At 48.8% G+C, this 22,595-nt stretch overlaps 1 protein-coding gene across 1 annotated transcript in view; it reads left to right on the top strand.

Annotated features, from left to right (window-relative positions):
- Pcnx2 (pecanex 2) overlaps positions 1 to 22,595 on the top strand; it is a 103,054-nt gene that overhangs the window by 57,288 nt on the left and 23,171 nt on the right. The window contains exons 16-21 of the mRNA XM_050146905.1: positions 4,008 to 4,149; positions 6,591 to 6,768; positions 11,932 to 12,042; positions 15,502 to 15,629; positions 19,518 to 19,576; positions 20,640 to 20,855. Of these exons, the coding sequence (XP_050002862.1) occupies positions 4,008 to 4,149; positions 6,591 to 6,768; positions 11,932 to 12,042; positions 15,502 to 15,629; positions 19,518 to 19,576; positions 20,640 to 20,855 (834 nt within the window). The remainder of the gene's footprint in view (positions 1 to 4,007; positions 4,150 to 6,590; positions 6,769 to 11,931; positions 12,043 to 15,501; positions 15,630 to 19,517; positions 19,577 to 20,639; positions 20,856 to 22,595) is intronic.

The following is a 22,595-nucleotide window of genomic DNA, read 5'->3' on the forward strand; positions in this document are numbered from 1 at the left end:
CCATCGTAGTCCCACCAGCACCTAAATAAAACACAACCTGAAACCCCTTTAAGAAAATGTAAAGCCTTGAAGTGCAGCGAGCCGTCTATAAACTTGCAAATGGCATCATTATTTTGCATTTTGTCGCTTGGGGGCCTCATATTCCAAGGGAAGGAGAAAGAACAGCTCTCCCGTAATGCGTTTTTATGGTCTCTTTGCATATTGAGGATGTTTCAGAGAGGCGGTTATAAAATATGATCACACGGCTTTTCTTTTCAACTGTGCGGCGAATGACTACAGAGACAGTTTGGGGACTGAAGACACACGTTTATCGTGTCTTTGCATTCGTAAGGTTTGCTTTTTATTAGCTTTCCCTGGCTGCCTCACAAGAAAGGATTAAAATTTCAGAATTCTGGACCTGGGCTTTTAAGGGTCCTTCTGTGTTATCGGTCACCATTCCCTGTGAGATCCGTGGGCCCAGAGCTCGGAGCATCCATCAGACTACATTACTGAGGTCGGCAGGATTCTGAGACAGGGAAGAATGGAAATGAAATTAATTTTCCATCAGGATCTGAGTAAACAGACCCTGACCTCACAGCTTGGGAGCTGGGGGATCTTTGATTCACTTCCGCTCTACTGTTCTGTTATGGTGAATGTTTTCCCCTCAGCATCCAGCCTGTACCCCTGCTCCTGCCGTGTGCGCCACACCCGTGCTGCTGTGCTCTGTCCTCTGGGCTCTTCGTGGACAGAGTCAGAATCTTTTAGTGGCAGGCATCACATGTCACCCACTGTCAGGTTCACGGCCCTTGTAGCAGCCTAGTGGCAAAGAGCTGAATTCTCGGGTTCAACCTGGGTTCTCACTCAGCCTCAGTCAGTTTCTCTTCGTTCTCCCCTCTTCCTGTGTTCTCTCTCTCCCCCCACTTCTTTCTTCCCCCCTCTCCCTCCCCCTCTGGCTGGTTGTGTGTATGTCTAAGGTTCTATAGAATAATAGTAAACATATTACATAAACATAGTCAGTGAAACTTGATGGCTCAGGCTTTAATCTCAGCACTCAGGAGGCAGAGGCAGACTGATCTCTGCGAGTTCAAGGTCAGCCTGAACTGCATAGAGAGTTCTGGGCCAGCCAGGGCTGCAGAGTAAGACCCTGTCTCATAAACACAAACCCACCAACTCTCACTTCAAAGAGAAGAGATCTCATTCTGGAGCCAAATATGAGTGAGTGACCATGGCCCGGGAACACAGACTTAGGTTACCCCAAATTCTGTATTCTCCTATGCTAACATTTTCATGAAGATTTTGCGGTTAAAAACAAAGTTGTAAGCCAAGGAACTTTAAAGACTGTGTTGATGAAAACATCACGACTCAGATTAAAGTGAGGTGGACGATCGCAGCTCTAGGTCTCAGATGCTGTCTGTTGATGTTTTTAACCTTCGGGTTGGCAAATACAGTGTTCCATTTGTACGCTCCTTTTGTGTGTGCTGTTGGTATGAGGGTCGGCATGCTCACAGGTGCGAGCACTCATGGGTACGAATGCACACGTAGGCCCAAAGTCGACACCTGGCATCTTTCTTGAGCATTTTCGGTTTTATTAATGAGGTGGGGTCTCTCAGCTGAGCCCAAGGCTTGCTGAGCAGTTAGACTAGCTATCCAGGTGCCCCGGGGATCCTGTCTCTACTCTGTGGCTGGCTACCTTGCCTGCTGGCTTCTTATGTTGGTTCACAGATCCAGACTTCAGTTTTCACAATAGCACATCGCATGCTTTTCCCGCTGAGCCGTGAGAAGGGATTTCTACCTGCTAGCCATAAGAATGCCGGGTCCAACCAGAGGTGGGCAATAAATGGCTGCTTAGGGGGCTAAAGATAACCCAAGAGAATTTGGCTGTGGACACGTGACCTTCTGGCTCTCTACAATCGTGAGAATTTTAAACTGTCGTTCCATCAGCATAATATGGGATATTTAACAGGGCGCAACACTTCTGCCTGATGACAGGGTCAGCATGTCTGAAGGATCCAGGCCCCAGTCATCCACATCCTCGACTGGATGGCCTGACCTTTTGGGGCACGTGCTTCCTCTTGCAGAGTCAGGCAATAGGAAGGAATCTTGGCAGTTGCTTTTCTGCTCTCTGTGACCAAATGCCTAGCAAGAGCTTTTTTGTTTGTTTGTTTGTTTTGTTTGTTTGTTTTTTTGGCTAGGGTCAATTCACCTGGGCCCATGGTTCCAGAGGATTGTTGTCCACTATGGTGGGGAGAATGGGGAGACTGGAACAGCTCAGATGCTTGCTCTGTGGTACAGGAACTGGCATTAGGATCATGACATCGCTGCAGCTCAAGACAGAAAAGAGCTCTGGCTAACCTGGAAGTGGGCATCACCCTCAAGGCCCAGCCCACAGTGATTGTTTCTGCTTAACTATCACACTCCAAAACAACCTCCCAGAATGGCACCACCAGCTAGGGGCCAAGTGTGCGAACATGTGAGCCTGTGGGTACATTCCACACCCAAACCATAATAAGCTTTAATGCCCGAGTCTCCCCGAAACTCTAAGATCACAAACACATGGCTCAGAGTGGCAGAGGGAGTGTATTTTTATACTTATACACAGACACGTGTGTAGACTCTCTGACAGACACGTGGGCAACACAGAAACAGCCATATAAGCAGACACATAGACACACACAGACACAAACACATACAAACAGACACACACACACACAGACAGACAGGCACAAACACAAACAGATAAATACAGACGTGCACATAGATAGACAGACAGGTAGACAAGCTACATAGACACAGACCAGCACACACAAGCAGACATGCTCACACAACGCTCAGACGGTTGCTGGCTCGATGAACAAGTCATTCCACTCTACATATCTGGCAAATCATAGGAAGTGAGTTTGGAGCCAACTGCTGGTTATGTTTTCATTGAAATCTGCTGCTTTCTGTTCCTCGGGTGGGTAACTGGAGCCCGTGAACATCCTGCGTTTCTCATCATGTTCTGCAGCAAGGCCCTGTCAACACGATGGGAGGATTCCCACCTTCTCCGCTCCCCGTCTCCAATCGCTCTTGTTGCCACACACTGGAAAATATCATTTTTAAAAGCAAACATGACAAGCTTTTGAAAATCTGCCACACACGCACCCTTCCCCCGACCAGATGGCTCCCGGCTCTCCCCAGCCTTGGCACCCATCCTTTCCTCTGACGCATTGCGGGTGACATGGCTTGGGTGTTTGTCCCTTTACTTTTAGGTTGTCATGTTTCTCTGAATCGGTGGCAAATGTTGATAGAACGCTAACATGTTTTCTGAAACTGGTTGAATGAGTTGCTTTTGATGTGGTGCCTCAATCCGACACTGCTGATTCTTTATAGATAGAGAAATCAGAAGAAAAACTCAATTTTATGCAGAAAGAGACGAAGCAACTGATCTTTCAAGAGAGAAAACCCAGGAAGGAGAGGAAAGGAAATGAAAGGGAGGGAAGGGGAGGGGAAGGAAGGAAGAGGAAGGGAGAGGAGGGGACACTCTTACCTCTGCGTCCACCCTCCTTCCTGAACTCGATTCTCCCTGACTTTTCCCTGTTTTAATGGAGTCTGACATATCTTTTTGCTTTTCTTTGTAATTCTTTACCTTCCCCAGATAAAGATCATTGTCCTTATTGATTAAAAACATAAAGAGAGGTTTGACATTTATAAGCCTTACTCGAAGAACATTTGCTGTAGCGAGAAAGGATTTCGTGTCCGAAGGTGTAAAATACTGTGAAGACAAGCAGAAGTGGGAGGAAGGGGACCTGGTGACCTACAACTGCATTTCATTGTCCCTAGATCTCCAAAAGTTGTCTTGAAAACAGGGGTGCCGACCTGTGTGCTATCACCTATGGACTGGGCAGAATCCGAGCTGCGAGCAGCAGCCCATCAGGAGACCCAGCACACAGTGCCTGGCACCGGACACCCACCCCAGCCCTGCTGAGCGGGGAGAGCCTTGCGGTTTGTGTGTAAGAAGAGCCTCATGGTGGATTTTGTGTTTCTTTCAGATATTGCCCATCTGATGTGGTTTGAGAGACTCTACGTGTGGCTTCAGTGTTTTGAAAAGTATCTCTTGTACCCGGCCATCGTCCTGAACGCCCTCACTCTTGATGCCTTCTCCATAAGCAACTACAGGAGACTCGGAACCCAGTAAGTGGTTGACAGTTTATTGTCAAACTAATGGGGGTTACATTTTCAGAACCAAGTATGGTTCCTCTAAACAGACAGCAAAAGCCAGTGTCCCGCACCATATATAGTGGCCTCATGAAGGGAACCAAAGCAGTTTTTGCACTGAGTAAGCAGTTACTGTGCGGTGCCAGGGACGCCCCATGGTGGTGCAGAGGATAAACATCGTCGGGGGGTCTGAGCATCTCCCTGCAGAAGAGCAGTTGATGCTCTTCAGGTGACAGGAGCTCAGCATGAATCGGAAATCCCGGAGTCTTCACCCCTGCGCTTCAAGCTTCGCAAATTGCTTCGCATCGTTTTTCGTTTAGCAAGTAGCATGCTTTGAGGAGGGGGCAGGCGACCCTGTCACCGCTCTCTGCATTTATCAAGAGCGGCCTCATCAAGGTGTCCATGTTCTTGCAAAGCATGAGCCGTGGGAGATTAAATCATTAGTTTCGTAGACAAACAATTCCTTCTGAATTTACAAATGGAACTCAGCTTGGTAATTTGCAGGTCTGTCGTTCTAACAGAAGGTAAGAGGTGCTGGTGAGGGTGAGAGGCGCTGGCCAAATACCGTGTTATGGTGGGGGAGGTGAAGAAAAGCAGATCCTAGGAGGGAAGGTTTCTCACGGGTCTGCCTTGGTCAGCTGCTCAGTTGATGCCATGACAGAAAAAATTTAGGGAATTGACTTTTTGTGTTGTCTTTGTTTGTTTTCGAGACAGGGTTTCTCTGTGTAGCTTTGGAGCCTGTTCTAGAGCTAGCTCTTGTAGACCAGGCTGGTCTCAAACTCACAGAGACTTGCCTATGTCTGCTTCCCAAGTGCCGGGATTAAAGGCATGTGCCACCACTGCCCAGCCAGGGAATTGGCTTTTAAAGGTGATCAGAAAGCTGTTGGTCTCTAGAGCAGCAAACACGAGAAGCCCTGGAGGTGGGATGTAGAAATGCCAATGGCTTTATTAAATCTGTGCGTTTCACTGTGTTTGAAGCATAACGTGGGCCATGACATGGCGCACGGGAGCAGACCCCTGGCTGGGACAGTGCACACACGCTCCCCCATGGCGTCCGTGGCCTCACAGACACCCTGAAGGTGCTCCCTGACTGCGGAGAACAAGGACACGTGACCACAGCTTTTGAGGGACAGTGCCCTAGTGTCCTTTCTGCTGTTGTAAGAAAACACTAACCAAAAGCTGCTCAGAAGAGGAGAGGACTTAGAGGCACTTACACTTCCAGCTCTGTCACTGAGGGAGGAGTTTTGTTCGCTGTTCTGGTTGGCGCCGTGAACCTGGGAAAGCGGAGCCTGAACATGAGGCAGACTAAAGTCTCATGCAATAGCCAGCTTCATTCAGAGCACCAGACAGTTTATACTCCGAGGGTAAGTCGAGTCATCGGAGTGAAGGATACAATCATAAGAACAAGCCGCACGTGGCAAAAACACGCTTTTTCCTAGAGTCACGAATGACAACAGCTGAAGCAAACTCACTTGTGTCTCCTAGGAGACACATTCTAAGGAACAAGTCGGTGTTTTTTGAAGAAACTGAGCTCACAAGACTCTTGTTTTGTTTCTGTGGAGTTTCTCGCAAACACTCAGAATTCCCCTTGCACAACTCCATTCTTGAACTGTATTCTACTAGAGCTGAATGCAGAAACCATTGGAGGAACGCGGCTTGCTGATTCTCTCCCAGGTTCAGGCTTAGCTAGCTTATTCATACAGCCACGGGCCACCTGCCTCGTGCCACCTGTGGAGGACCTGGCCCTCCTCCATCCATTAACAATGAAGACAATCCCCTACAGATATCCACAGGCTGAGTTGAACAAGGCTTGAGCTTCTCTTCTCAGATGACTCTAGGCTGTATCGATTGACCAAACTAACCAGGACAGACATAAAATGTCTTCATTGGCAAGGAGGCTATGCCAGGGAGTCAGTTCAGACCAAATCTCCATTAAAACTTATCCAGCCATCAGAGTTCAAATCTCCGTGGGACCTCCATTATATTAGGAAAAAATCTTAAAATGGGCGGCTCCGCCGATGCAAAGAAATCCAATTAGGTCAGATTAAAGCGAATTAAAATGTTGTTTTATTAAATACAGCGCTCTCAGGTGGCCGAGCGCATGGCGGGGAGACAGGAAAGTGGGGAGCTGATGCAAACCTGGAACCACCTGTTCCTCCCCTGAGAGCTCACTTAAATACCCTGTGGGAGTGGTCCTGACCCTCCCCCATGAGGGGTCAGGACCTGACTGCTGGAATTTCGAGTCCAGACCAATGCAATTCCTAGACCAGGGGGCTGGGATGGATGCCAGGGGCTGGGGTTAAGCTACCAACTTAGCACTCATGAGCCTGCATGAGGTGTGTTGCAGTCAGGCCTCAAAGGACCTTAGTGTAACACATTGCATGATGTCACTGACCCATTCTCTTCTACCCACGCAGCTGGGACATTTTTTTGATGATCACCGCTGGCATGAAGCTACTGAGGACCGCGTTCTGTAACCCAGTTCACCAGTTTGCTAACTTGGGTTTCACAGTCATCTTTTTCCACTTTGACTACAAAGACATTTCTGAGAGCTTCCTCCTGGATTTCTTCATGGTGTCCATTGTATCCACCAAGGCAAGTTTCTTGCTCGTTTTCTTCATTTTTATTGATGGAAAGGCCGTGTCTCATGTTAACCCTACTTTTCCCATGGAGGTTTAGAGAAATGTCTTCTCGCTAGAATGGAAGGAAGGTCCAGACAGACCAAAGACAGAATCCCATTGATGGCCAGCGTGATGAGCAAAGAGCTTATTGGGGTTATTTACCCAAGCTTGGGAGACACGCAGACAGTTACACCCCCGGAAAACCCCAAATATGGTGTGTCAAATGCACAAGCAGCTATAGCCTTGCAAAGCCCACAGCTCCCACTAAATCTTCTCCTCCTATGTATACCAATACTTGCCAAGTCTACATGCAGCTGAGACAGTAAGAAGTGGTAGCTAGAACTTCAAGGGGGGATCTAGTGACCTCCTCCTTTGGGGGGGGGGAGTTGCTAAGCCTTAGCTTCCTTCAATGAACCCTTTAATCCTGGAATCTCTTACTGTACCTGAGGCTGTACCCTCACTAGCAGCCTCCCACAGTCCTGAGTCTTAGCTGCTCTCCTTGACTCCCTTATGACTTCAAAGCCCATACCACTTGGGAGATGACTCTTAGATCTTGCCATTTGGACTTTTAGCTGGCGATTCATCCCTGGCCGTCTCTAGACCACAGCTTCTCTATGCTGACCCTGAGCAAATACTTTCCAGATTTTACCTCAGTAATAACTGGTCTCTTCTTAACCACAAATGATTCTTCGGATCCAGGTGACCAGCATCAATTGTCCCAATAAAGCAAAGGTTTCATTTCATTACTGCTGGTCTCTTGTTAACCACAGCTGATTCTTCAGCCCCAGATAACCAGAAAACATAGATTTTTTTATTGAAATTATCACATTAATGGCCCTGATAAAGTTGTTGAGAGGCTCTCAGTTTCTCTCTGACACTCACAAGCCAATCCTCCACTGACTGCGTGTCTCTCAGAATTATCTTCCAAGCTCCCACAACACGTCTTTAAGCTATGAGCATTCAGTGTCTTTCCAGACCAAAGCTCCAAAATCATCCATCTTCCTTGTATAAAATAGTCCAAGACACAAAAGCCGCACGATGAGGTCCATCACAGCAAACCCCATTCCTGGTACCAATTTCTAGTCTAGTTTCCCTATTGCTGTGATAAAACCTGGGGAGAATGGGTTTGCTGCATCTTACCTCTTACAGTCTGTCATCAAAGGAAGCCAAAGGCAGTAACTAAAGCAGACACCACAGAGGACTGCTGCCTCATGACTTGACCCAGTCTAGGTCTCCCTGCTGGGGGCGACACTGCTCACAGGGAGCTGGACCCTCCTACAGCAGTCACGAATCAAGAAAACTCCCTATAGACCTGCCATTCTGGTCAAGACAGTTCCTCAGCTGATAGGTAGGTGAAGTTGGCAAAACCTGATCAGAACGGCAGGATGATGAAAAATTTAAGGTCGTCCTTGGCTACATAAAACTCTCGCAATGCTCTGGGAGCTTTCTGGTCCATCCCGATCTGGATCCACAGTAAGCTGTGTGTGGAGGACACTGGGTGGCTAGGGCTGTTTCATTGTAAGCAGAGCAAAGATGTCAAAGATCCTTGCATACCATCCCTTCAGCCCTGGGACTCTTATAAGAACCATTTTGTCTTGAATAAGTTTTGCAAAAGGATGTGGTTGCATGACCTGAGAAAATCCTGCCATCCCATAGCACACTGAACATGAAATTCTGCAGACCATTAGTTCAACATGGGTGCTTTTCCCGCTCAGGAAATTAAAATTAACGGCGAGGCTGTCTATGGTGATACTGCTTTAATAATTGCTACCAAGCCACAATGTGCAGCCTTGTTGTGGAGGACCGCGGTTCATGTTCAAGGTCTCTGCAGCCGTCTCTAAATGGCATTTTCTTGTACTTCATGCATCTGGGTGGACAATCCTGTATTTAAAATGAATTACTTTTTTTAAGAGCTTGGGATTTTGGAAAATAGTTTATTCAAAAAAAAAAACCTTTGTTCCGAAATCAGCTACTGGACTGGGAAGGTGGCTCAGTTGGTAAAGCACTTGCCGCACCGGCATGAGAGTCCAAGTTCAGGTCCCCAGAACCTAGGAATGACGGCATGCTCCGGCAATTGCAGTCATCCTCGGGTAGAGAGGAAGAGTCTAGGGCTCACCGACCAGACCGCCTAACCAAGTCAGCTAGCACCAGGTTCACTGAGAGACCCTAGCTCAAAAAAATAAGATATTGAACATTTGAGGAAGACACATGACACTTGGCTTCTGGGCACCACACGTGTGTGCATGCACACACAAACCACACACAAAAATCAGGAAAATTGCTATGATTGCCAAGCACTGTCCTGGGGCCATCGGTCCATAGTGTGGTTGGCAACCCAGTCCTGGGACTCTGCATGGGCCAGGCACCACCCAGAGCACCTGGCTCATTTCACAGCTTGGCCGGCCTGTGCCCGTCAGTTTATAGGTGAGGAAACTGAGGCGGGAGAATAGTGAGTCGTGGGACAGTCTCATGACTGCAGATGGGAGAACTAGGTTCTGTGGTGACACCAGGCAAGCCTGGGACAGGAGGCTTGTGAGTAAGGAGGTCATTGCATGGAAGCTTCCAGAAAGCACATGGAAGCGGTGCCCAGCTAGCCTTCATGAGTGGGAATGCAAGTGCTGACTGGAGCTTTGAGGAAGAAGGGGGTCAGGCAGGTGGAGTCCACGGAAGCTTCCAGAAGCTTTGAAAGGTCCAGAAATATAGGCTAGGGCATGTGCCTATGTGTGTGTGCCTGTGTGTGTGCCTATGTGCATGCCTCTGTGTGTATCTGTGTGTTTGCCTCTGTGTGTGTGCATGTGCCTGTGTGTGTGCTGTGTGTGTCCCCTTATGTAGCTCAGGCTGTCCTTGAACTCTGTCTTTGACCCTCATCCTCTGGAGTCCTGGGGCTGCAGGCATTCCTCAGTGTCTCTGTTGGAAATAAGCTGTGTAGTTCATGATAGGAGCTTGAACCAGGGTGGCAGAAGGGAGGAGCAGAACAGGAAAGGGACCAAAGAGAGTAGAAACCCTGGTAACCTGTGCATAGCTGACAGTGACCTGTGGGGGAGCCATGTAGGTAATCTGGGGAGACAGGGCCTGTTGTTTCAAGTAGACACTGAGACCCTGATTTGTTTTGTTTTTACAGATGCAGAAGGGTAGAGTCAGAGCTGGGGTCTGGGCAGAATGCACTCCTGTGGCAGGAGATTATGGTGGGGAATGAGGGTCCAGGGAGATGGTTCTGTAGCTAGAGCTTGCTGTCTAAGCACTAGGTTCTGAGCTGGTTCCCCAGGACAACATAGATAAATTGGGCAGGATGTGTGTGCTTGTAATCCCAGAGTGGGGAAAACTGAGGCATCTCTGGGGCTCAGTGGCCAGACAGCATAGCTCACTTGGTGAGTTCTAGGCCTGTGAAAGGCCTTGTCTCAAAACAGAAACAAAATGGTAAACAGTACCTGAGAAATGATACTCAAGATTGTCTTCTGGCCTATACACACATACATACACACTGCACACATGTACACACACATGCATGCATGCATGTACACACAACATACAAAATGAGCCAGACTGGAGACCTGCCCCCACAAGGCCAATGTATAGAAGCATGTGGAGACAGTTCACATCTTACAGGTCACCCTCCAAGGCCCCGGGCCGCTGGCTCGTGTGCTGTGCTTCTGTCTTTTCATCTTAATACATTGTCTCTGTTTCTCCCACTCTCCATTCTTGTTGGAGGACATGGGAACTTGACATGCTTGTGTAGAACACTCCAGCCCATAGTATTAAACCTACACGGTCCTGCACACACAGCCTCTTTCTTGGAGACCCATGAAAAGGTGGTGAAGGAACTAAAAAGAGCTGACGGCCAGGTGCCCCGCTTCTCCAGAAACAGAACGCAGCCAAGCTTACCCCTGCCCCCCACTCCCGAGTCTCCTCTTTAGCATCCTGTGATACCCTGGCACCACGCTCTTCATGATATTCATGAGGGAATGGAGATGTGGGGAGACCTAGGCAAGAATGGAGATAGCTGGGACCCGGGTGCAATTAGAGCGAGAAACTGCTGGGTTTGGAATCCTCCGACGTCTGATTACTGCTTTTGCTTCTGCGTAAATACAAACTGCTGTGCCAAGCAAAAAATAATTGTAATAGATTCATTTAATCACAACGCCGCTGTGTTGGACCTGCAAGGGCTTTGTGCTTGCAGATATGCCTGCCCTCCCTGGGGCCGTCTGTCTGACTGCATGGCTGGGCCTGACCTACTTCCTGGCTTCCTGGGAAGGTGTCTGAAGAGCCTCCCAGGACACAGCCACCAGGGGAACACAGACAGAGGAATTCTTTATCGCCCAGTCCTTTAGAGGGAAGGGGGTGTATCACTTAAGCAAGTCTTGTTCATGCTTGCAGTTTTCACCTAGACATGAGCCACGGACGGACTCTTAACAGTTACACCAAGAGTGACCCACAGTGTGGGGGGGGGGGCAGGTGGGTTTGCAGTCCTGGGGTGGTCTGTCTGTTGCAGGGAACCTGAGCTTGTCTGGTTGGGTCAATGGTGACGGAAAGGAAATCCCATCTTAAAGGGAATCCTCTATTCCAGAAGGAGGCCAAGGATGGAAACTGGGTTAGAGCATCTTGTCACTGTCACAGAGTCTGGGACAATACAGGTCAGGGAGACTGGGCTTCCTGTGCCTCTAAGAGATGGGATATTGGGTGGTGAGGTGGCTCGACGGGTAAAGGCGATTGCTATATGGGCCTGATGACCCCAAGTTCAAATTCTGGAACTCATGTAAAAGCAAAAGAGAGAAGAGACTCCACAAAATCGACCTCTGACCTCCACATACATAACGTGGCATCCATGCCCCCTCCCTGCATCAAGCAATCACATACATTTTAGAGTATCTTTAAATAATTAGACTGAGCTGTGATCATCGCTCTGAGAAAGGCAGACTGAGCCATTGTGTGGATCTGCTGAGATGAACCGGACAAGCCTCTGCTTGACCTGTGGCCTCTGGGGAGCATCCACATCAAACACTGTTTCACACCGCCTGCTGGACAGATGATGCTGGGAGGTGGAAGCCAGCAGTGATCTCATGGACCGTACCCCAAAACCAATGTCCCTTAAATGACCTTGATGTGGCGACCAATCTAACCTTTCTCTCTTCGCTTTCAGCTCGGAGACCTGCTTCACAAGCTGCAGTTTGTCCTGGCCTACGTGGCCCCTTGGCAGATGGCCTGGGGTTCTTCCTTTCACGTGTTTGCCCAGCTCTTCGCCATCCCTCATATCCTTTCTGCTTGCTCTCACCTGCCAAGCGGAGGTTTGCATTTTACAGGCTGGGGCTATCCACTGACCAGGAGTAACAACACTGTAACACCTGCCAGGTTACATTTTAACAGGGGTGGGGGGAGGGTCGGGCACTCTGGGTCCCCTCCAGGCCACTTAACCTTAAAAGACACTGGGTCATTCTAGACTCTGCCTGCTCCTCAATGCATGCTCAGCGGTCATTTAAAAAAAAAATTATTTCTTTATTTAGAGGGAGGCATGTGCCCACAAGTGTGAAGGTCAGAGAACAATCTGTAGAAATTGGTTCGCCCCTTCTGACACGTGGGTCCCGGGAACAGAACTCAGGTCATCCAGCTGAAGACAAGAGTCTGTGCCCACCATGTCATTTTGTTAGCCGAACTCTTACTTTTTTCTGAGGCTCCCACTTCCCGACTCCAGGTATGCAGTCAGAGAGTTGGCCTTTTATATGAAAATAACTGATTAAATAATTAGGTTGTCGTATGCAAACTCGTACACATCTATTTAGCCTTAAACGTTATAGATAAGGTTAATGAATTCAATATTTTCTTTATTATATTGTGACATAATATAAGAAGTCTAGAATTAGATACAAGTAGAATTACCCCTAAATACTTCCAGAGACTACAAAATTAATCATGGTTTTATTTTGTGGTCGCTAGGCAGGCCTGGTTTCTTTACATTTTTAATGTGTTTCCATAATGATAATTAGCTTTAAATCGATTTAATTCAGTTCAAAGCAAGTTGGAGATGCCATTTCTAATGATTGCATTGACACAAATAACTAAATTTTATGCCCAATGCAGAGAGACACGAAAGTTGATTTTTAAAAGTCATTCATGGTGACACACACCAGTAATCCTAGCCTTCAGGAAGAAGAGGCAGGAGGATTGTCTACAAACTCCAGGTAGGTCAGATCTACATAGTCTAGGCTGGTCAGGTTACATTGCCAGGCTTCGTCAAAACTACAGCAAAACCAACAAAGAAAACACCAGAATACACTTGAAGAGAGAGTTTTGATGTCAGCCTAAAATTCTGTCCCTCGAGCTTTCCTGTGCCACTGATTCTAGTGACTTAGTATTTTTTTGTACCCATGACTGTGGTCACAAGGCTCAGAGCCACTGCTGGCAGAACCCTGGAAGGAACCTGTAAGATGCAGAGGTAGATCCCCCGGCTCTGCACAACTTCAAGGTCAGATTCAGGGGCGGGTCTGTCATGACAACAACACTCTTACCAAAAGCAACTGAAGGAGGGAAGGGTCTATTTGGCTCAGGTTCTGGGTTCCAGTGGAATTGTCATGGAGGGAAGTCGAGGCGGAAACTCAAGCTGCAGCAGCTAGTTCTTTACACCCGCAGCTAAGGGCGGTGAGAAAGGAGCGCATCATTGCCTGCTGGCTCGCACGTTCTCCGCTTCCTTTACACCGCCCAGCCCATGACGTGGTGTCACCCATATTTGGCCGCTATTGTAGCTTGCAGGGTTCATCGCTGGGGGAGTGTGTGTACAGCGTGGTATATTCCTGTTCTTAGACCTACATTGATATTTCTAAAAACTTTCGGGGTGATTTGGCAGAATAAGCAAAGAAGGAAAAAATGTTTGTGCTGCCCTTTAACTGCAAGCCACTTTGTTTCCCTAAACGGAGTCCTTTAAACAAAGATAGGGGGACTTCTTATTTCTGATGTATTTCTGAGGTTTCTCACCTGGAATTTCAAGAATGTTTCTTAAATGAAAATTATCAATAAAATACAAGTGCATAGTGAGGAACCACTGTGGCAGTTTAAAGTGGGACATTCAGTTCCCCAGCCTTTGATGACTGGTAGAGCTTCCTGTCAGTATCTACCCTTGATAGGTAAGCGTGGGTCCCAGTGATTCCTCGTGGCTCCACAGCTTGGGTGCCTATCAGTTGCGTTCATGCCAGACCCTGTGTTGACGACTCAGCCAATCCCCAGAGAATCAAATTAGCTTAAAGCCAAGTGCTTCTGTTTGTAGACGCCTTCTCTTATGTCATGGAGACTTGAGGGCTAGGAACTCATTCTGTGGAGTGTTTGCCTTGCTAGCAGGAGGACCTGAGTTAGACTCCTAGAACTCATGGAAACCGAGGCTGGATGTGCTGATTGGCACTTGTAATCTCGGTGATGGAGAGGACACGGAGGCAGGAAGATTCTTGAAATCACTAGTCAGTGGACTTAGCAGCCTCCTCAGTAAGCTTCAGGTCAACGGGAGCCCCTGTCTCCAAAATCAAAGTGGCTGTATCTGAGGAAAACCAGTCACGAGTGAGCTCTGGCCTTTACATGAAAATGCATCCAAGTACACGTGCGCGTGCACGCACACACGAAATGGAGACACTCAAGATGCATATTTGACAACCAGTTTTAGAATATCCCATTCATCTCTTCCCTAAGACTGGCCCTTTCATGACGTCACTTTTCCCTTCTGCTAAAATGAGGCCTTCCAACCGCCCCTGCACTGGCCACTGCCTCCAAAACTTCTCCTTCTCTGCAGACCTCCCCCTCCTTGTTCAGTGATGAAGGTCAGGACTCTTACCACCCAGCATCCACATGAGATGAGGGGTGGAGAAGCTAGGTATACATAACGGTTCAGAGAAAGGTGTCAGACCCCTAAATCTCAGCCTGGATCCCCACTAATTGCCAAGCGTTAATTATCTCATCACCCTATTAAGAAATGTGGGCTCCATCCCACACCGAGAACCGGCTAATTTGCTCTATTTTGGGATTGAGTTAGCTTTCCAGCCAGCAGGGCCCTGTGGATAAATTGCTTTCTCCAGTTCTAGCCTGTTTTCCTCCTTGCCACCTCCACTGGCTTCTGAGCTTCCTGCCTCTGGGGAGAAGAGCAGACCCTTTGAACATGTGTAGACACTGGGCCCAGCTATCGTCTCCCAGTAATTAGACGGCCTTCCCTAATTATTGCCACTAAACGCGCATTGTGAGGAGGGAAACTTAAGCCTCCAACGACTTTCATAGAGTGCTTAATTATTGGTGTTGAGGGTTCCATTTTAATTGTACTTTCCTCTGGTCATCTGCCTTGTGGGCTGACCTTTGGGCCCTTTCTGTTGGAAGGAACTGAAGGAGGCTTTGGCGGACAGCTGCTCTAGGACTCCGGGGCCTGTATCACTGTCCCATGGAGAGTCTCTTCGTTCATTCCCTTCTCTACCCTACCTCTCCTCCCCTAGAGTGCCCAAGCTTTTCGTGTGTGTGTGTGTGTGTGTGTGTGTGTGTGTGTGTGTGTGTTCAGTGCTGGAGTCTTCATTGACAGCCTCCTTGTAGCCCAGATTGGCCTCGAATTCTCGCTGTAGCTGGGATGACCTTTAACTTCTGTCCCCTGCCTAGTGCCGGGATACAGATGAGTGACACCGTGATCTGTGGACGTGGCGTTTAACACTGCTGACCAGAGCACGTATTCTGCCTTAACCCCATCCTCTCAGACTCGGCCATGCTTTTCTTCCAGACGCTTGCCACCTCGATCTTCTCTACACCCCTGAGCCCTTTCCTGGGGAGCGTCATATTCATCACTTCCTATGTCAGGCCGGTGAAGTTCTGGGAGAGAAGCTACAAGTAAGAACCTGACGTCACCGCTAAGTCTCTGTATGCCATGTACCCAGCACCTACTCCCTACCCCCTCTGGGAGGTTTTGAACTGTTTACATCCTCTGGAGAGTGGGGCTCATCCAGGCTCCCATAGTTCCCCAGTTCAAAGTGTGAATACGTGGTTTGCTGCTAATGTGGTGTGAATCAGGGATTCTGCTGTTGTGCAGTTTGAATCAGGGGTCTGTTGTGGTGCAGTGTGAACCAGGGATCTGCTGTGGTGCAGTGTGAATCGGGTCTGCTGCTGGTAAAGTGTGAATCTGTGGCCTACAGATCCAGCTATAAAAGGAAAGAGTTAAGCTGTCAATTCTTAGCGGCTAGCCCAAGGGATGTGATAGGCAAGTCATGGCCCACGTTCTTTGATATGCCGGGATTGCTTTGCCGTGTCCCTTCTGTGAGTATTGGAAACTCACCACAGCTCTGCATAGACAGTGCATCACCGATCCTGTACGACACATTTACTCACGTTTTCCCTGACTATTTGGACCTGCCACCAGTTTCCCCAGGGGGCAGTGGTGGAACGGTGGGTGTATCTTGTTGCTATTTTCTGATAGTGGGGTTGGAATCCAGAGCCCAGAACACACTGAGTCCGCTCTACCACCCTTCATTAAGGGCAAAAACAATATGGGCACAATGACTTACTGAGAGTCGGGGGGGGGGGTTGTTTGTTTGTTTGTTTCCAAGACTGGATCTAATGTGTTCCTGGACTTGTCTCAAAAGCCTTATGTAGCTAAAGATGACCTTGAATTTCTGCTCATCCTCCTGTCTCTACCTTGCTAGCGTAGCTCACGTCCCCAGGGTCAGCTCGTCAGTCCCATGTTGGTGTGATGCTCAGCTTCCGTCTTTGAGACCACAGTGACAGTCGTGCGTCTCCTTGGGTCTCACTCCGGAGGTTCTCTGATGTCCTGATTTGCTCTTTCAGACAACAGAGAACTAGGGATAAGACAGATGAGGTGACTCTCCCCTCCGTACCCCGAACAAGTTCAGTCCACAAAAATTCCAAACCAAGCGTGCAGAAGAAAGTTTTTTTAAAAAAAAAAAAAATACCCTGGAGAGAAATGAAGTGGAATAGAAGAACATTAGAGTAATCGGAGTCCAGATGTGGACTTTGAACCAACAATACTGTAGTCAGACCAGGCTAGAAGGGCCGTCCATTCTTAACCACAGGGACAAATGCTGTCTGCCTTACTCCAGTCAGGAGCAGCGTAACGAATGGGAGGGGTCTCCCATGAACAGACAGTGTGCTGGCAAAGCGACCGTGAAATAGTTCCAGAAGAGTATGTAAGGTGCACATCCGAACCCATGTAGCAGTGCAGGTGACTGGCTTAGGAGATATAGTGAGGAGGCCAGCTCTGTTCCCAGCATGCCGTCCTAGACCTCCAGGTTGGCATTGTCCACAGGACACAGTGACTTCACAGGGCAAGTTTTGGAAAAGATATCCCACCCACAGGTGCATGCCCAGCTGACCGGCCTGCATCCCAGAGATGGGGGAGAGCGAGATGGAAGCAACAAATCGATGGTGTGCGATGGGGCGCTTCAGGCAGGAATCCAATTACAGAGGTAATTAGCACCTCTCAGACGTGAGCACCAAGGTTCCACGCGGACCTCGCTGGAGAAGAACTCGGATTATAGAGCACTGGAGGCTTCCCTTCCAAGATGGAGATGCCCTAGGCCTGGGGGTACCTGGTGACCTGGAGGAGCTCATGAGGACTTAGTGAGCTTTCTCTGTTCCAGAGAGGCTGTCACCTTTGGAAAGACAGCATTGCAATGGACGGAGCTTCAGAAAGTGTCTGCATTCCCTAAGGAGTGGGATAATTGACTTTCTTTTGGCTCAGTCCCATGTTAAAAATTGTTTATTCTGCAGCTGGAAATTCCATTTGTCCCAGGTCTTAAGGTGAAATTAAAATTCCGTTTAGGGATTCAGTGTGCAGACATGGGAACCTCGGCCTTCATTATGCAGGATTCTGTTGTTTGCTTGGTCTTCTGTGGCCTGGGCTCTGCTGTTTTGAGAGATGCCACGAGGCTGTTGGGAGGGAAGCTGAGGCGGGATGGAGCAGCGTGCTGAGATTCATGCCTGTTGAGCGCATTCACAGAGCCATTGTCTGCAGTCCTTCTGTAGAATCAGCCGTCAGGTTCACGCTGGACCCTAACTACATGGCTGGTGAATGTCTAAGGCGGATGCAGAAGCAAGTGATGCTTTTGATTTTTTTTTTCTGAAGATGAGCCATTTCACTGATTCAAATATAATCCCAACCTAGTATTCTTGCAATCAGTTCCAATCCCTGGGAGGCAGGTTCAGCCAAGATGTCTGCGTCCCAATGACATTCCTTGACATTTCTGACAAATGCTCATTGTTGGTCATGTCACACCGAGCGTGTCAATGCCTTTAAATCGAAGTCAAGTGGGAAGCATCAGGGACAGCTGGGCGGGCTTGGCAGATGGCTCAACCAGTAAAGCACCTGCCCTGAAAACATTAAGATCGAGTTTAGATCTCCAGAACCCATAAAAAATATCAGCGGTGTGAGCCTGGGATCCCGGCAGCAGGATGGGAAGCAGGGACAGGCAGACTCTTGAAAGCCGATGGGCCAGGTAGCCTGGCTCGTGGGATGAAGTTGCAGGCCAATGAAAGACCCCCAACTCAAAAAAAGGTGAAAGACACCTGAAGGCCAGTGGCCTAGATTATCTCCTGTGCCTGCAGACACGCACACACGCACACATGCTTACACATATACACACATGCATGCACTCACTGCTGCTTCTCCTAGGAGATACCACAGTAAGAAATCCTTCAGGAGTGCCAGTGGGACCCTGTGTATAATGTGGTGTTCATGCTGTTGTGTCTTGACAAAAAGCCTTTCTTAATGTTGGTGGGGTGGACTTAACAATGTGAAATCACCATGTTTATCACAGATAAACATCATCATCTTCCTGACAATCTCTGCCATTTAAAGGCTGATGAGGCTGGTACTCTGTGTCTGAAATGCAAAGACAGCTACTCAGACACAGGCTCTCCAAGTAGAGCAAACGCTGACATTCAGGGGTCTTGAGGCATGTGAATGAAAGACAGGCATTGTCTCAGGGGTACTGGTAAGTTGAGCAGCAATGCCAAAGGTTCTCAACCTGTGGGTGTGACTCCTTTCGGGGTTGCATATTCTTTCCCCACTGTTGACTCTCAGAAATAAGGCTGGCCATCACCAGTGCTGTTTAGGAGCCCTGAACCAAGATGCATTGTCAGGATGGTCCCTGTTCTGGCAACCCCTTCTTGCCAAGGCTGCAGAACATCTGGCCCTTTCCTAAGTTTGTAAGAGTTGTTCTCATGGCTCAACCAAAGAAAAACCTGTTAAGTATGTCCATACTTGTAGAAGCTTGTGGCAGAGATGCCAACTACCCACAGGCATTTTCTAGAACCAACTGGAATCACAGATGCTTTGTGTGAACACCGAAATGGGTTGGTGGGATTCTCAGTGGGTGGCTAATGCCAAGCTTGGTGACCTGAGTATGATCCCCAGTACACACATCGTGGAGGGTGAGCACAGACTCCTGCAATTTTTCCCTTCTCTGGCCTCCACGGGAGAGCCATGACGAGCACATATACACAGAGAGAGAGAGAAAGAAGGGGGAGGGAGGGAGAGAGAGAGAGGGAGAAGGAGGGAGGGAGGAGGGAGGAAGGGAGAAGGAGAGAGATGATAATAAAAACATGTATCTTTTTTAATTCTGAGAGGGAAGAGTATTTCAGTGGCCATGTCCCTTTTCCCCTGTAAGCACCCCGAGTGTCCCACCTCACACCTGTTCAGTCCACCAGCTTCGTAACGGGCAGAGATCTAACCATTAATCTTTTACTTTCTGTGGCTCCTTCTAGTACAAGGCGTGTGGATAATTCCAACACAAGATTGGCTGTGCAAATGGAAAGAGACCCAGGTAAGTGCTTTTTCTTTTTTTAAAAAAATAATTTATTTATATTTTATACGCATTAGCATTTTGCCTACATGCATGTTTGTGTGAGGGTGTCAGATCCTCTGGAACTGGAGTTACCGACAGTTGTGAGCTGCCCTGTTGGTGCTGGGGATTGAACCCTGGTCCTCTGGAAAAGCAGCTCTCACCCTCCCTCCAGCTGAGTGTCAAATCTTAACCAATGGGCAGCCCCCAGAATCACACCTTGGTCAGGGTATAGAGCCCACACTCTCAGTCCCTGCAGGGGGGGGCACACAAATGAGCAGCCGCTGTGGGAATGGTGGACCCAGGCCTGGGTGTTTACTGGAAAGCAATGAGAAGTTTGTTTGGTTTTGTGGTTGTTTTACACGTGATTGTGCACACTGAGACAGCCCCAAAGTCCTTTCTGTATGCACGGAAGCTGTGGAACACATGAGACAGGAGATGTTAAGTAGAGAATTAACGTACAGACCTAGAGCTCAGAAGTGTGTGTATGTGTGTATATGTGCACACACGCCCATGTAGATATGTCATGTGTTTGTGGAGCCAAGAGGTCAGCCTTGAGTGTCATTCCTCAGCAGCATCTACCCTGTGTTTTGAATAGAAGTCCATCAGTGGCCTGGAGCTAGCTCCATGGACTAGGGTGTCCGGCCGGAGAGCTCTGGGGATCACTTCTCTCTCTCCTTCCCTGGTATTGGAATTACAAGTGCCTGTCACTATGGTTGTCTTTTTAAAAACATGTGTCCTAGAGAACGAACTCGGGTCCTCATTCTTGCACGGCAGGCACAGCCAGTCCCCCCAAGGTCAGAGTGTTGAGCTGAGTTTAACGCAGGATTGTATAAGTAATTTGCACTTAGACAGTAATGCATCTGTATGAAGTTACCGCAGGGTCTAGAGGGACGGCTTAAGAGGTCTCAGGATAATCCACCAAAATAGATGGCGAAAACTCCGACCTTACCAAAGGGCAGCTCTCTGTTTCAGGATCTGAGCATAAGATGGTGTGTTGCCTCTGGGTAAACCCCTCACTGCTCTCCTTTCTGCCTGCCTTCAGGGAGCGATGACAACAATCTCAACTCCATCTTCTATGAGCACCTGACACGGACCCTGCAGGAGTCGCTCTGTGGAGACCTGGTGCTTGGCCGTTGGGGCAACTACAGCTCCGGTGATTGCTTCATTTTGGCCTCGGATGACCTCAATGCCTTCGTCCACCTGATCGAGATTGGGAACGGTCTCGTCACCTTTCAACTTCGAGGACTAGAGTTCCGAGGTAGGGGTCTCTGTGCTTGTGGAGTGTTAGGCAGAGGACAGTGTGGTTGTGGCAGCGCTGGTACCCGGGGTGTTAGGTGGAGGACAGTGCGGTTATGGCTGGAACTCGGGGTGTTGGGTGGAAGACAGTGCAGTTGTGGCAGTGCTGGAACTCGGGGTGTCAGGTGTAGGACAGTGCAGTTGCGGCAGCGCTGGAACTCGGGGTGTCAGGTGTAGGACAGTGCAGTTGCGGCCTCACTGGAACCCGGGGTGTTAGGCGGAGGACCGTGCAGAGCACTGCTCGGAAGCCACCATCAGGGGTGGGGAGATGACACACTCACTGAAAGCATGGACAACTCTTGCAAAAGCCTGCATTTGAATCCAGCATCCAGGAGGTTGCAGCATCCAGGGCTCCTGTTCCAGGGGTTCCGATGCAGTTTGGCCCCTGTGGGCACTTGGACTCTCATGCGCACACTCAGACACATGCACACAAACAGAAACGAACAGAACAAACCTTCTAGAGATGACGTCACCAAGAAGGACTTGGGGACGGTTCTGTTGCATGGGATCAAGGCTGCCCCTTCTGTTGAGCAGACATTCTGACAAGCACACGTCAGTCAGCTGGGGAAACAGTAGCGCCCTCTGGTCTGTTCTCTGCTGTTTGACCCACCCAGATGAAGCATTCCTGCCCTGAAGGTCAGGAGCCATCCCTACTGATGTCTTTTCCCCACCATACTGGACTGCATCCCGTAAACCACGAGCCCCAGGGAACACCTCCTTTCTTAAATTGCTTCAGCTGAGTTATTTTACCACAGCAGAGAGAAAAGTAATTAATATAGAGTCAATTCTAGCTATAGCTCAAAGTCAGGTGATAGAAAAACTAACTCCTTGTCCTGTGTCACGGTGAGTGAGAGGCATGGTTTGCTGGGGCTCAACATTGCCACAGCATATTGGATTCCTGAAACCTCACAGGGTAAAATACAGAAGGGGGTTCCCAGCATGGCTAAAGTTGGGGCTATGTAAGCAGGCTTCTGGGAGGGACTGTCGGTTGGGGGTTTACGGCTTTGTCTTCTTCCAGTCAACCACAGTGGGCATGTCACCTGACTGTAAGATTAGCACAGAAGCCATGTCTTGAGGGTAAAAATGGCAGCCAGCTTGCCTGCATCCCACAGCTCTCCTGCAGTACATTTTCTCTGACCTAGTTTGATTTTAAACATAGAGACTTAAAAGCCCCATAGCCTGACAGAATTCAAGCTCTGAGGAAGAGCTACGTTGACCCGGAAGGACTGTGGTAGGGTTTATTCTCGTTGCAGCGTTGATGACAATATTCCCTCGGAGGTCGGTTTTCTTCTTGGGTGGTGTTCTAGGTTTCTTTTTCTTCATTCTACTTTTCTTCTGAACTCCCTGTCTTCTGAAAGAGCGGGTTTTATTTTGGTCAAATTTAATCTAGGTGGGCACGGCCTGGGGGCAGTGAAAACCCAGACACAGTCTCTCTCTGGAACTCTACTGAGGAAGCCAGGAGAGGGAGTGGGGGCTGTTTGCACATTCACAGCTTGCTCTGGCTCCCTCTCTCACTCTCTCCCTCCCTTCCTCCCTCCCTCCCTCTCTCATGGCTAGTGATCAAACTCAGAACCACACGCATGCCAGGCAAGTCCTCTACCACCGGGCTATACTTTCTCAGGAAGAAAGAGAGAGAGAGAGAGAGAGAGAGAGAGAGAGAGAGAGAGAGAGAGAGAGAGAGAGAGAGAGAGAGAGAGAGAGA

Source organism: Alexandromys fortis, unplaced genomic scaffold, assembly GCF_014885135.2.
Source record: "Alexandromys fortis isolate MF-2015 unplaced genomic scaffold, M_Fortis_MF-2015_v1.1 scaffold_12, whole genome shotgun sequence".
In the NCBI taxonomy this organism is placed as follows: domain Eukaryota; kingdom Metazoa; phylum Chordata; class Mammalia; order Rodentia; family Cricetidae; genus Alexandromys; species Alexandromys fortis.